The 12,203-nt window shown below is 39.9% G+C and overlaps 1 protein-coding gene across 2 annotated transcripts in view; it reads right to left on the reverse strand.

Moving 5' to 3' along the window:
* The window catches only part of POLR3B (RNA polymerase III subunit B), an 82,010-nt gene extending 70,876 nt beyond the window's left edge, over positions 1–11,134 (reverse strand). The window contains exons 1-6 of one of the 2 annotated variants that reach the window (XR_005104446.1): positions 11,001–11,134; positions 9,648–9,680; positions 7,208–7,264; positions 7,058–7,122; positions 6,484–6,559; positions 3,276–3,376 (exon numbers count right to left, since the gene is read on the reverse strand). Coding sequence is in view for 1 of the 2 variants with exons in the window: in XM_037389070.1 (XP_037244967.1) it covers positions 3,276–3,376; positions 6,484–6,559; positions 7,058–7,122; positions 7,208–7,264; positions 9,648–9,680; positions 11,001–11,072 (404 nt within the window). In the remaining variant the exon portion in view is untranslated. The remainder of the gene's footprint in view (positions 1–3,275; positions 3,377–6,483; positions 6,560–7,057; positions 7,123–7,207; positions 7,265–9,647; positions 9,681–11,000) is intronic. The other variant, XM_037389070.1, reaches the window with a different exon arrangement.
* Positions 11,135–12,203: the final 1,069 nt, after the last annotated feature.

A 12,203-nucleotide genomic window follows, 5' to 3' on the forward strand; every position in this document is an offset into this window, starting at 1 on the left:
CATCCAGGACAAGCACAGTCACGAAGACCAATGACTACTAGTGCAAAGACTCCTGGTCCCCAAAAACAGTACAGTCTGCACTGAAGACCACACCATTGCAGATCCACAGTTACCAGTTTTAATTAGGAAAAGCTAGTTCAGACCTGATTTCCCACATCACAATGACACCTTACGGCTGCAGATAGACAGTGCCTCTAACACATAACCCAGGCATGAAGTTTCCCCAGTAGTAGCTCTTGATTTCTCTAGTGTCTTAGCACAGAAGCCTGCAGCAAGCATTTTGTGAAGCAACATGAAGTGGTGGAAAATTATTCCAAGAAATTAAATACAAATTCTATGCTTAGGGAGGGAAAAAAAGCAGATAAACTAAAGAGGCACAGACTGGTTGGAGGCAAAATTTCTTCACCATGAAGACATTCAAGTAGTGGAATAAAGTGCATGGAGAAGCTGGGCAGTCTCCATGTGTGGAGGTCTTCAAGACCTAACAGGATAAAGACAGCTGACCCCATTTTGAGCTGGAGGTTGTACTAGAGACCTCCTGAAGTCTCTTCCAACCTGAATTACTCTGTCACCCTGTGATGAAATGCAGTGTTCACATTCATTTGGTTTTGTGTTTACATTGCAGTCTTACTAGGAATTCAACTAGGCTTATTCAACAACTAACCAACAATGATTTTGCAGTTATTATTTAAAAGTGGACTTCTACAGTCAGCTTCATAACATAGCTTCCCACTCTCAGATTTTTCATTAAAACTTTTGAAAGAAAACATATTTCACTTCCAAAGAAAAAGCTGCATTTTGCACAAGATGAAAACAGCTTATCACTACAACTACCAAAAGAACTCCAAGCCCTTTAGTCTCTTCTACAAAAAAGTGGACTTTTGGTCCAGCTTACAGAATTTCACTCCTTGGTGCACAGTCTTTGTAAGACCTATGTGCCAGGTGTTTGCTAAGACATATTTTGACAAAATTTATCTATGATTTCTACTACGGAACTATCTGCAACCTCAGAGATACTTAATTCAGAATTATTCCAACACAAATTAACAGTAGGAAGCTTTTGCTAATGAAGTTACCTTTCTTGTATGCAAATTTTATCAATTATTTGAATTTCTTGACCATTTTTATATTCTTTTATCTTAAAAGAAAACTGAGGAACTCAAAATTCTTTATTTTTGAAGAGAATAAAAAGCTACCTTGTCACTACAGTGCTCTATACAGATAATCTACTTGCTTCAGTCATCTCATTGAGAAAGTGTTTCCTAGAGATAAGAAGCTTCATATGATAATCTTGTATCACACACACAATAAGCCTAATGCATTGGCTATTTATATCAGAAACAGTAACCAATTGGCAAAAGAAAGCTCAAAATGGAGTATGTAAATGCCAAAACTGAAAACTCCAGTGAAACAGATTTCACCAAGCATGTATTCTTTATTTCACTGGTGAACAATAAAATATTTTGCAATTAATGTTAGACATTATATACAGTAACTCATTCTCCTTTTGAGGACAGAATCTGATTTTTTAATTATCTGAAGAACGGGAAGAAAATAAAAAAAAGGGAAAATAAAGTTATTGAATTTCTGTGCATAAATTTGGAATGCTATGAAGCATTCAAAGGAAATTTTCCTTTTTAAAGACAAAAAGACATTGCCCTGGTTTTTTTTTGTTTCTAACACACATAGGTTATCAGTTACTCTGCCAAACAACAGAAATAAGAGATGAAAGAACATACAGCTCTGCTGTCCCAGTCTGAACTACATATCAAACAAGAACATTGTATATACTCACCCAACAAAAAGAACCCAGCATAATACTAGGGATAGAGGAGGAAAATTATTCCCCATGGAAATAATAACCGGATATTAAGCTTTTAACAGCAAAAATATTTTCTGCATGTATGCCCTTAAAACCAGTCAGATGACAGAACTTCATTTCTTAATGAAGAGTGCTTTTTCTGCCATGACCTTACTTCATAGGAAAAAGAGGAATTTACAGGAACAGGCCTTAATGTAAGATGCAAAGATGCAACACACTAGTGCTGTGCAGTAATTTAGTCTTTTTCAGTATATTATGGAGGCTTTACAAGTCTTCTTCAGTCCATCTTTTTTTGGTTTTTTTTTTTTTTTTATACAGAGAGATGTAGACAACTAACTAGTTTTTGTTGTGCTTCTCTTAGCTATAACTTACCCTTTAAAGTACTGTCTTTTGTATACAAATTGCTAACCATTTTGGTAAAAACACACATTAACGTTTTTCTTTGCCTACAGCACACACTGTAAAATAATTCAAAGGACTCAAATTTAGATGGTCTTTTAAAAACTTTTCTTAAAAAGTTACTTAAAGCAATAAACTGACTACAGCTACAGAAGTTTCATTTATCATGTTCTATTGACAGAGCTGAAGTGTATCTTTTTATATGACAGCTTAAAATTTCACTGCAAGAAGTGTAGCTCCTTAAATATCTATTTTCTCTTTCCTGCCAGTATTCCAACTTTGGTAAGATGCATAGTCACACAGTAAACAATCTCTGTAAGGCACTGACCTTTAAAGTCAGCAGCATTTGTCTTTAAGAAACTCTGTCTACAAAAGACAGACACCTTTATTGCCTTTCAAATGCAATTTTGCTTTCAATAAATGCTAGCACTGTCAGGAATTTTGCCTTTTTGGTATGGTTAAGAGCTTGTTTTTCTCCAAAAGGCACATTATTTTTTTCTTTAAGAAATCAGATGTCCTTCACAATACTAATAACCTCAAGTAATTTGACAGGCTTTAGAAAAACAAAACCAGTAAAAAAATCCTCAACACTTACCCACAAAGCTCAGCCTTGGCTCTAAACCAAATCAATTTTAAAGGAGAGCTTAACCTCATACAGAAGAACCCATGCTTGCTTTACTGGTTTTACCATCCAACTTCCACAGATGTATATCCACATATTATGTGTGAAAGAGTGGGTAATTTGCCTACAAAGCAAATATGACTTATTTTCATTTTGCAATAACACAACCTGAAGCTTGAGTATTCTCTCCTGTATTTCCCTCTTTGGTTTTGTATCAGTACAAGCACAGACAACATCCATCCTTATATCCATCCTTCTTTGGAAAGACAAATTTCCAGAAGCTTTTGCAAAACAAGATCTTATTACAGAACATAACAACCACATCCTGTACAGCTTTTCAAGATTTGCCTGCTCACTGTTTCTTTTAACAAGGAGGTAAGGTCAGCCTACATTTATTTTGCAGTAAAAACTCTTCCCAACACGACATCTTACCTGCCAATGGGTAATGCATTGCGTATGATCCTCTGGCTACCTCGTGTATATTCAATGTCCACTGTAATCGGGGCAGAGTAAGTCATGTCTCTCAGGCGGCACTAAAAGGAGAACAGTCACGTTGGCTTACAAGCTGAAGACTCTCTCTGAAAATATCCTGTGTTATCCCTGTCACCTGTAAGTCCTCACAAAGAAATCATGCAAAACAAAGCTTGACCAAGCTCTTAATGGTACCTGGACTATGTGTCACAGAGTCTCCTGCTTAAAATAAAACCAAAAAAACCCCAAATACAATTACTGTGATGTTTCAAGAGCAGCCAGCAGATCTTCAGAGGATAGCACTGCAGAGCATAACTTCTAAACTGTTTAATTAAACAAGCAGGCCTAATCAGCAGAGCTGACACACAGACCATACTACACCATAGCCTCTGAGAGCAGCGCTCAGCTTAGGGACATTTCTGTATGAAGACTCAAAACAGCTGAAGAGTACTGCTGTCATAAGAAGTTTGATAGAAAGGAATCACACGAGATTAAGAGAGACACTGCACTACCTCATTAACAGAATGAGCAGATCTCACTGTACGGTACTGTTTTCTAAAGATGACTTACAGAAGGCTCACTACAGTATCACTTCCTGTAAGGATTCCCAGAATTTGTTTGCGAATCCCTCACATGGCAAGAGAAGCAGGATATACATATCTAGGACATTATATAGCTCAAGGCTCAACCATTTCTAACCTGAGCTTTCTGGTTTGCTATCTCCAATCTCTCTCTATGACTCTGCAGCTAGCCCTTAAGGTATTGTGTATTGTCATGCAAGCCAAGGTTTATTGCATTTGCTGAATACAACAGAGCAACTCACAGCAGGTCATTTGTGATCTCTCCGAGTATTCAATATCCTTGAGCTCCAGGATTATACGTTTATCAGTATTCAGACTTGTACATTTATGGTTCTATAGTCTTTCAGTGTATCGACTATACATTAATAAATGCAATAAAGATTGTGCTGTGTATTAAAGATGCAACTGTATGGGAAAAACATGCCTCAAGAATCTTTGCAAACTGAATGCTCCTTCTCTTCATATTAAGAAGTAAACTACTTCTCTAGTAATAAAATACTGATGTGCACCAGCAGTTTTCAAGCTGTGATTTGTAGGAAACTAGGTCCCATTGTGCTCCAAGCATCTTTATCGAATATAAAAGTAACTTGAGAACATTTCCATTTTCTAATTACTTTAAATTCATCTGTGTGAATAGTTCTTGAAACTCCCGTAAGAACTGTGTGAGAAGGAGTCTCAGATAGCTTCATTAATATAACTTGGGTGAAAAAAGGCTTTGAGATTCTTTTTGCATGCTCTGTCCATGCAAGACACAGATATAAAATAAGAATTACACAGTCTAATAGGCCAGCACTTGTATTTTTGTATCACCTTCCTTCAGGTAACTCCCCTTACATTAGACGCCTAGAGGTAAAAGACAGGCATGAGTGGATCTTTGAGGAAAGCAAGGACATAAACCCTCCCAAATTTAGTTGAAGATAGGCAATGTACTCAGCCCCTTATGAAAACCTGATCATTTTAGGTGTCTTTGGGAAGGAACTTCATAAGCCTCTAACAGAGAAATGTAATGACATACTCATGAGTATCCAATCTTTCTGGTTTGTTTTTTTAAATCACATCCCTGGTTTGACATTATTAGCACACTATTTAAGAAAATAACTATGGCCTTCACGTGTGTGTAACACATGGAAAAAAACTGAGAAATGATGCACTAGCGTTAAGGATCAGTAAGGCTATATCTGAGATGCAAGAATAGGTTATTCTAAATTCAAGGTCAACATTCTCTAGGAAACATTTATTTTTTCCTCTTCTGCACATACAGTCACTTTACTTTTAAAGTAAGCAAGCATTTTAATATCTGGATTCTTGCATATGAGTTATTGGCCACAAAATTTTTTGCGTGCAATGTCATTCATATGAAAGAAAAATAAAATCATGTTGCATTTTGTGCACATTCAATATATACTGATTTAATGTTAACTACACATTTATAAAATGCGTGAGCTGTGCCGTATTACATCTAATTGAACTGTTGATGGCTGAGTTATTGGCCTTACTTAAAATCTTTCCATCAAACTAAAGGAGTTAGTCAGGTCGCTGGAAACAGGTGTGGCTATACACACGAGGCAGCCACTAGATGGCTTGTTTTTACAGAATTTCTCCAAAGCACAGAATGTATTTCACGGTAAGAGTCTAAAGCGTGCCACATACACAACATGGAAAACAACCAACAATCCAAGTATCAAGGGTATATAGCACGGAAAAAAACATCTGATATATGAATTGACTTATTACATTGACAGCAGGCTGTATGTAGGTAAATGAGTGCAAGTTTCAAGCTCAGTTCCTGTTCTGAGGCCAGAAGTGGTTGTCAGTACCTCTGCTGCAGTGGTATAAATCTCAAAGCACAGCAGCAGGAGAGGAAGACTTTGTTTCTGAGCAATCTCTGAAGGGAACTGTATGGCTATAGAGTCCTGGAAACGATCCTAAAAGGTTCAAATCTCATCTTAATTTATGCATTTCTTATACATATTCTTATATGTATAGAAGCTAACTTATATCCTGCCAAAAGCAACAGACTGATTTCAGTCAGAGAAGCACTTGTTCTCCAACAGGCATCTTTATTGCAGAAGCACACAATCCATTTGTCAACCTATATGCTTACAGCAGTGCAAAGTAGTTAAATATACTCCCCATAAGGCTAATGTTCTTCTGAAGTTTCCTGTAATTTTATCAACTTCCATCTATTTCTGCTCAAAGTTTCCATTTTTAGTCTCCGACTCAGACTTAAAAACTGTGAGCAAAAAATCAGAGAGATGTTCCCAAAGATGACTGTGAGGGAAGGGGAGACTGAAGTGACCCAGGGTGCAGAGAGTAGCAAGGTTAATATTACAAAGAAGTTAATAAAAACATCAAAAAACACTACACTGTAGTGTGAGGACTTCAGCTCTGTCATAAGGAGAGCCACAAGATTACACAAGAGAAGTACTTTTCATTAGTTTCATGGAAACCCACTCAAATACAGCACCATGAAACACTGACTAGTTATTTGCAAGTCAGGAAAAAAAAATTAATTAAAAAGTTATATGCAGTTAATAGCCAAGGCATTTCCAAGACCAAACAAACAAGACAGATGCAAACATTAATACCTCATGAGGTGATACAGGTCGTGTCACATTGAAGCTTTCTTCCACATCTGGAGTCCCAACATAGATATTGAGGTACCTGTAATGCAAACGGTTCCATAATGAGCAATGAGCCAAATATTTTTAGGTGACCTGAAAGAAGCAGAATCCTACATATACTGAAAAATGAAGTTACTTTGCTGAATGTAGGTTGATTAATAATGAGCAATCATTTTTCCCAAACTAAGTCATTGTATTTGAGCTGTGTTCTAGTTAGTTAAAATTTAAACTACACATGCAATAAACCCCAGGTTACCTTTGCAAACAGGCAGAAAGAAACTCCCATCTGTCATCCAAAAAGACTAAATTACAGAAGAATGCTGACATAAGGTATTGTTAACAGCTGACTATTAAGTCTGCTTCACACGATTATTCTTTAAATCCTCCCATCTTTCAATGCTCCAAGTAAGAGATAAGTTATGGAAAATACTCTCTTGATTTATACCTACACAAGTGCCTATAAATACTTTATAGCCAATAACAAACCCCTGAGATAGTACACACACTACTACTGATACGGAAATCATTTCATGCTTACTTCAAGTACCACATTGGGTCAGCATCACTTGTAACTTTTTCATTGGCCTTCATGATTTTCTTTATCTGGAGGGCAAAAAAACAAAACCAACAGAATCATGTGCCTTTTCTGAGTACTAAGAGCCACTCTCTTTCCACCAAGAAAGCATACCTCTACATTGATGAAATAGTTGAATGAGTCTATGTGTTGCTTCACAAGTCCTTTCACCTGGAAAATACACACATGCAGCAAACAAAATTAGCTTCAATAACATTAATCACATAAGGCAGAAGATAGAAGCATTTATAAGTAGTTTTGGATCTGTGCTAAATTCTTTCAGTTGACAAAGTTCTGAGAAGTGCCTGGATGATTGGTCTGGTTCTACAATGTACATTTCCAGGTTTACACCAGAGCTGTCATCGTTCTTTGAGTCAGAAAAGTAATTTAGTCACTGTATAAACACCCAATAAATTTTGACAGTCATATAAAACAAACAAGAGCCATTGCAAGTCAAAGTATTTTATCAGTTTGCTGTTATTCTGAAATAATTTTAATCATTTATAGTACAATTATGACTATGTGTGCTGCTTGGGTCAAGAAGTTGTCTGCAACCCAACAAGAGCAGGTGGCATAAAGAAGAATGAGAGGGAGGGCCAATGAGACAGGGGAGATGGAAGAAAAGGAGGGTGTGAAAAACAGAAGTTAACAAGCAAGGAAAGTCACAGGAGGGCAGGACACGCCTAAGAAATCTGAGTTCCATCTGTAGGCAGGAAGAGCGAGAATATGCCCAGGGGTAGTATCACACATAATAAACAGTACCCATTTCCCCAGGTAATGAGTTGATACAGTGTATTTCAAAGATTTAAGTTTAAGGCCTTTACAGCAATCAAAAGAAGGGGGGTGATACTAAGTAAAACGATCAGGGATTAAAGAAAAAAAATATTTTGGCTTGAAAGAATACTAAGAGAAGCATTCATTTTGTTAATAGATCTGCATTTGCAGAAATAAAAGGTGTAACTATCCTAACCACAGTGCAAGATTTCCTTGAAAACGAAAGAGTGTTAGCTGATACTGAGACACATGCTTAGATGCTCAGAGGGCTTTAATCTTTGAAACACCTTATGACAACTAACATGTTACAAACTTCATACAGAAAACACATATTTACATAGTTCACATGATAGGCAACAGCTAATTCTGAAATTATTAGAAAGAAATAGGAAGCTTAGAATGACAAATCCAGCTGCCCAGTGAAGCCTCTGGGGGTTAAGACAAAGGAGGAATGACTCCAGATCAAAAGTTTCCCTAATTTACAAAAACATTGCACATCATATGACATAGGCAAGAAAATATTATTAATTTATTAGTGCCTAGAAATCAGGCTCGTATTCCTTCCATTTTTTTTATGAGGCGATATGAACAGCATTACTGAAAGAAAACTCCACCACAGAAACTGTAATGCACAACATTAGCTTTATATAACTGTATCACTGCTGGCATGAATAAACCGACACGCACAGAAAGGCCAACCACCACCAGCAGCCCCAGAGTAAAGGGCTCACTGGCTGGAAATAATGTGGGATGGATACACTTGGTATAAAGCACATGGCAAACTGCACCTCACAATCAGCAGCCCTCCCTTTCTCAGAGTCTCAGGAATTCAGACAATGTCACTAGCTCAAGCTCATGATGGAAGTTCACATGGTTGCTGGGAGAGACACAGAAACCAGATTCATTAGGGCCCTGAAGCATCCTCACAGGCCCGAACCAAGTGAAAACATACACAACCCATAACTGACACTTGAATTTAGTTTTCCTACCACAATCAAACACTCAAGGGTGCAACAAAAAGAGAAGTGCAGGTATTGAAACTGGGAAGGAAAGGAATGACGAAGTGAGACCACCTTGCTGAAGTGGGCAACGTTTCCAGACAGATGACGGGCGCAGAGGTGACTGCAATTCCCTGAAGGTACCTAAGCACATCACAGACTTTACCAGCCATCTTTATGATACAATTTTCATTACTGCCTTTCTCCTTCCTCACTTCCAGCTGTTTTAGTCCTGTTATTACATCCAATGGCATTTTATATAGAAATGTGCTATTCAACTAATTCCATACTATACGAGTAGCACTGACATTAAGACACTAGTAATCTTTGAGTTCAATCAAGCTCTGACTTCATGAGGGAAGACATACATATATTCAAGCCTCTGCAGAATCCAGATTTGTAGTTATACACATCCTGTGACAAACACAACAAACCTAATACCACAGTTTTATATAAAGACCATGAATATGGTCTATGTGTGCCAGTAAAAGAGTAAAAAAATCTGGAAACATTACATATATACATTGCTCATTGCGAACACCCACACAAAAATGCAAACTTCTAAAAAAGATACCTCCACAAATTAATCTGTAAATAAATAAAAAATCAATCTATGTAATAAGTTTATCCATAATTGCATGGAATGAAAAAAAAATAATTGCAAAATCCACACAGAAGGTAAGGACAGGTATTCTGGGAAACAGCCAAACCTAGAAGAGGGGCACATGAATTTAGAAAGAAGACAAAATATTCATGCCACGAAATGAGTGCATAACACTAACCTTTAGAAACGCTGGAAGAAGTCGCCATTTTTCCTGAAAACAAAAAACAGTGTGAAATATCCTTCCAAAGAGTGACCAAACATCTACGATGCTAGAGCTTTTTTTGTTTCGTTTTTCTTAATTATTATTTTTAAACAGTAACATTATTTAAACTGAGCTCTATCTAGGGGAAAAAAAAACCAAACAACTGTCCAAAGCCAACCTAGATGAGTAAAAACAAAATAGGGAGATGAACTGGATCATCGTAGTAAGCCATATGTGCTATGCAATACTTTCTCAGTACACAACACGGCATTGTCTTTTCTAAAAGCAATTTATGTGAGAATATGTATTTCTTAGAAAATTCGTTACTACCATGTCCTCATTTAAGAAGAACTAACTTTTTTTTTGTGCTGTTAACACTGTAAATTATATTCCTAGAAAGGAAAGACTTGCTACAACTTTTACTTTACAAAATACATCAGTCCTGGGAGTAGCACTTGCAGACATGTGTCTCCGTAAAACCTACCAGCGCTCAAACGGTGGCAGATTCAGCAAAACTATCTAAACAAAGTATTGACAAATGTAAGCACACCAAGATTCCTACAAACGTTTCCCCATTCATTCTTTGATGATGACAGGGCACATCACCTTACATCAGCCCCACTTCCTCCTCCTCAGTGGCATCGGGAACCGCCCACAGATTTGGGATGAAACGGGTCGAGGGCAAAGGCGAGGCCCAGACAGCACAAAACAAGGCTGCACCAGGTCGCTCCAGAAAAAGCGTATACTATAATGTTCACAGCACATCGGCACCTCACAATTCTGGTTTGGCATTCACATTTAGCCGTACGTGGCAGTGCTGCAGCTGTGGTGTAGCGCTGTCCCTCACGGTGCAGGAGCACGCACAGCACCTCAGGCAGCACACCGGGGCTCCCGGGCTCCGCTCCCGACGAGCTCTTTCCTCACAAGAAGCGCGGTCCAGCCACGGGGACCTGACACCGCCCCCGCCTCCTCCCCCTCCCCACACGAGGCAACTGCCCCGGAACCGCCGGGGAGGGCTGAGGCCTCTCGGCTCTCGCCCGCAGGGCTCAGCCCCGGCAAACTCCGGGCACCGAGACGGCACCGAGACGGCACCCCAGCAGGCCCGGCCTCGTGCGGCACGGGCAGCGCGAGCCAGCCGCCCCGCGCCACAGCCGCCGCGCGGGCGCTGCAGCCCCCCGGCCACCTGTGCAGACAGCTGGGGGCTCTGCGCATGCGCGCGGGGAGGTGGGCGCCTTCCCCTCACCTCACCCCCAGCCCAGCCTCCTCCGGCCCGGCCCGACGCCTGCCGCCCCTTCCCCGCCGGCCGGTCGGCCGGTGCCCGCCGCTAACCTCCACCGTATTCACAGGAGCCGCCGCTTGCTCCGGGGTCAGGGCCCCCAGCTCCGTGGCCAGCGCCTCCATCCTAGCCCGACAGGGACGGCACAGCGGAGGCTGGCGGCGAGGGACCGGAGGTGCAGCAGCCAAACGCGTCCTCCCGGCGCGCCGCGCCGCGCCCGAAGGTTCTGGGCCCACGGAGGGCCGGAAGGAGTGAACAGACACACAAAGACACGCACACAGAGACACGGACAGACACACAGATAGTCACAGACAGACACGCACAGACACACACACACGCGTGCACGAAGGGGGCCGAGGGCTTTGCTAAGCCCGCCGCCTCCCAATACCCTCGCCCCTCGTAGGGGACTTTGATACCTTCCACCGTTTGCGGCCTTCCCGCCTCTGGCCAGTTGCCACCTCTGCTGCTGCTGCTACAGACACCAGAATCCCACTGACAGAGGGGACTACTCACCACCTCCAGTTCAAGATAAAAAAGAAACATTACTGATCTTTGCAAATTCCTGTGATGGTAAGTTTTTGCCAGTTCATATGTAATAATTTCTAAGTACATTTTAGAAGCAGAGTGTAAAAATAGCACTTGGACACACACATCTGCACTCACTCAGATTCTTCATGAATAGTTTGGTCTGGGGTCCAGACATCCTGGACACAAAAGCCAACATTAAACATAAGAGTAGCAACATTTCAGGCCATTTCCATACAGTTTACTGCATAAAGCAGGCAGTCAGCATGGAGCATTTGTTTAATACATTTAATTCCTATTGCATCCCACATGGACTTCCATCTAACTAACTACATGCTCGCCAAGCAGCTATTTCAGTCCGATGACCCCGTTACCCTGCAGCCTGGTCTGTTAGCTGTGGTTAGTATGTAATCAGAAATCATCATTACTTCCACAATAGAAAAGTTTAATAAATTAACAGTGGTAGTTAGAGGATTAAGAGTTTTTTCCCTTTCCAAACCAAGCACCTATTGGAGTCAGTTCTTTGTGATTTTTTTTATCGCTTACAGGAAACCTAAGCTCTATCAGATAGCACAAGCTTTCAGCCGTAAGTTTACTCCAAAATGTTTGTTCCTACTGCATAACTGTCAAAAAAAAAAAAAAGGAAAAAGTTTTATTAGAAGCAAATTTTTCTGATTTTACAGATTTGAAAATTCAGCACTATGCTTTTTAGGTATTCTTGAGTGTAACTT

This window comes from Falco rusticolus, chromosome 5 (assembly GCF_015220075.1).
Source record: "Falco rusticolus isolate bFalRus1 chromosome 5, bFalRus1.pri, whole genome shotgun sequence".
Classification (NCBI taxonomy): domain Eukaryota; kingdom Metazoa; phylum Chordata; class Aves; order Falconiformes; family Falconidae; genus Falco; species Falco rusticolus.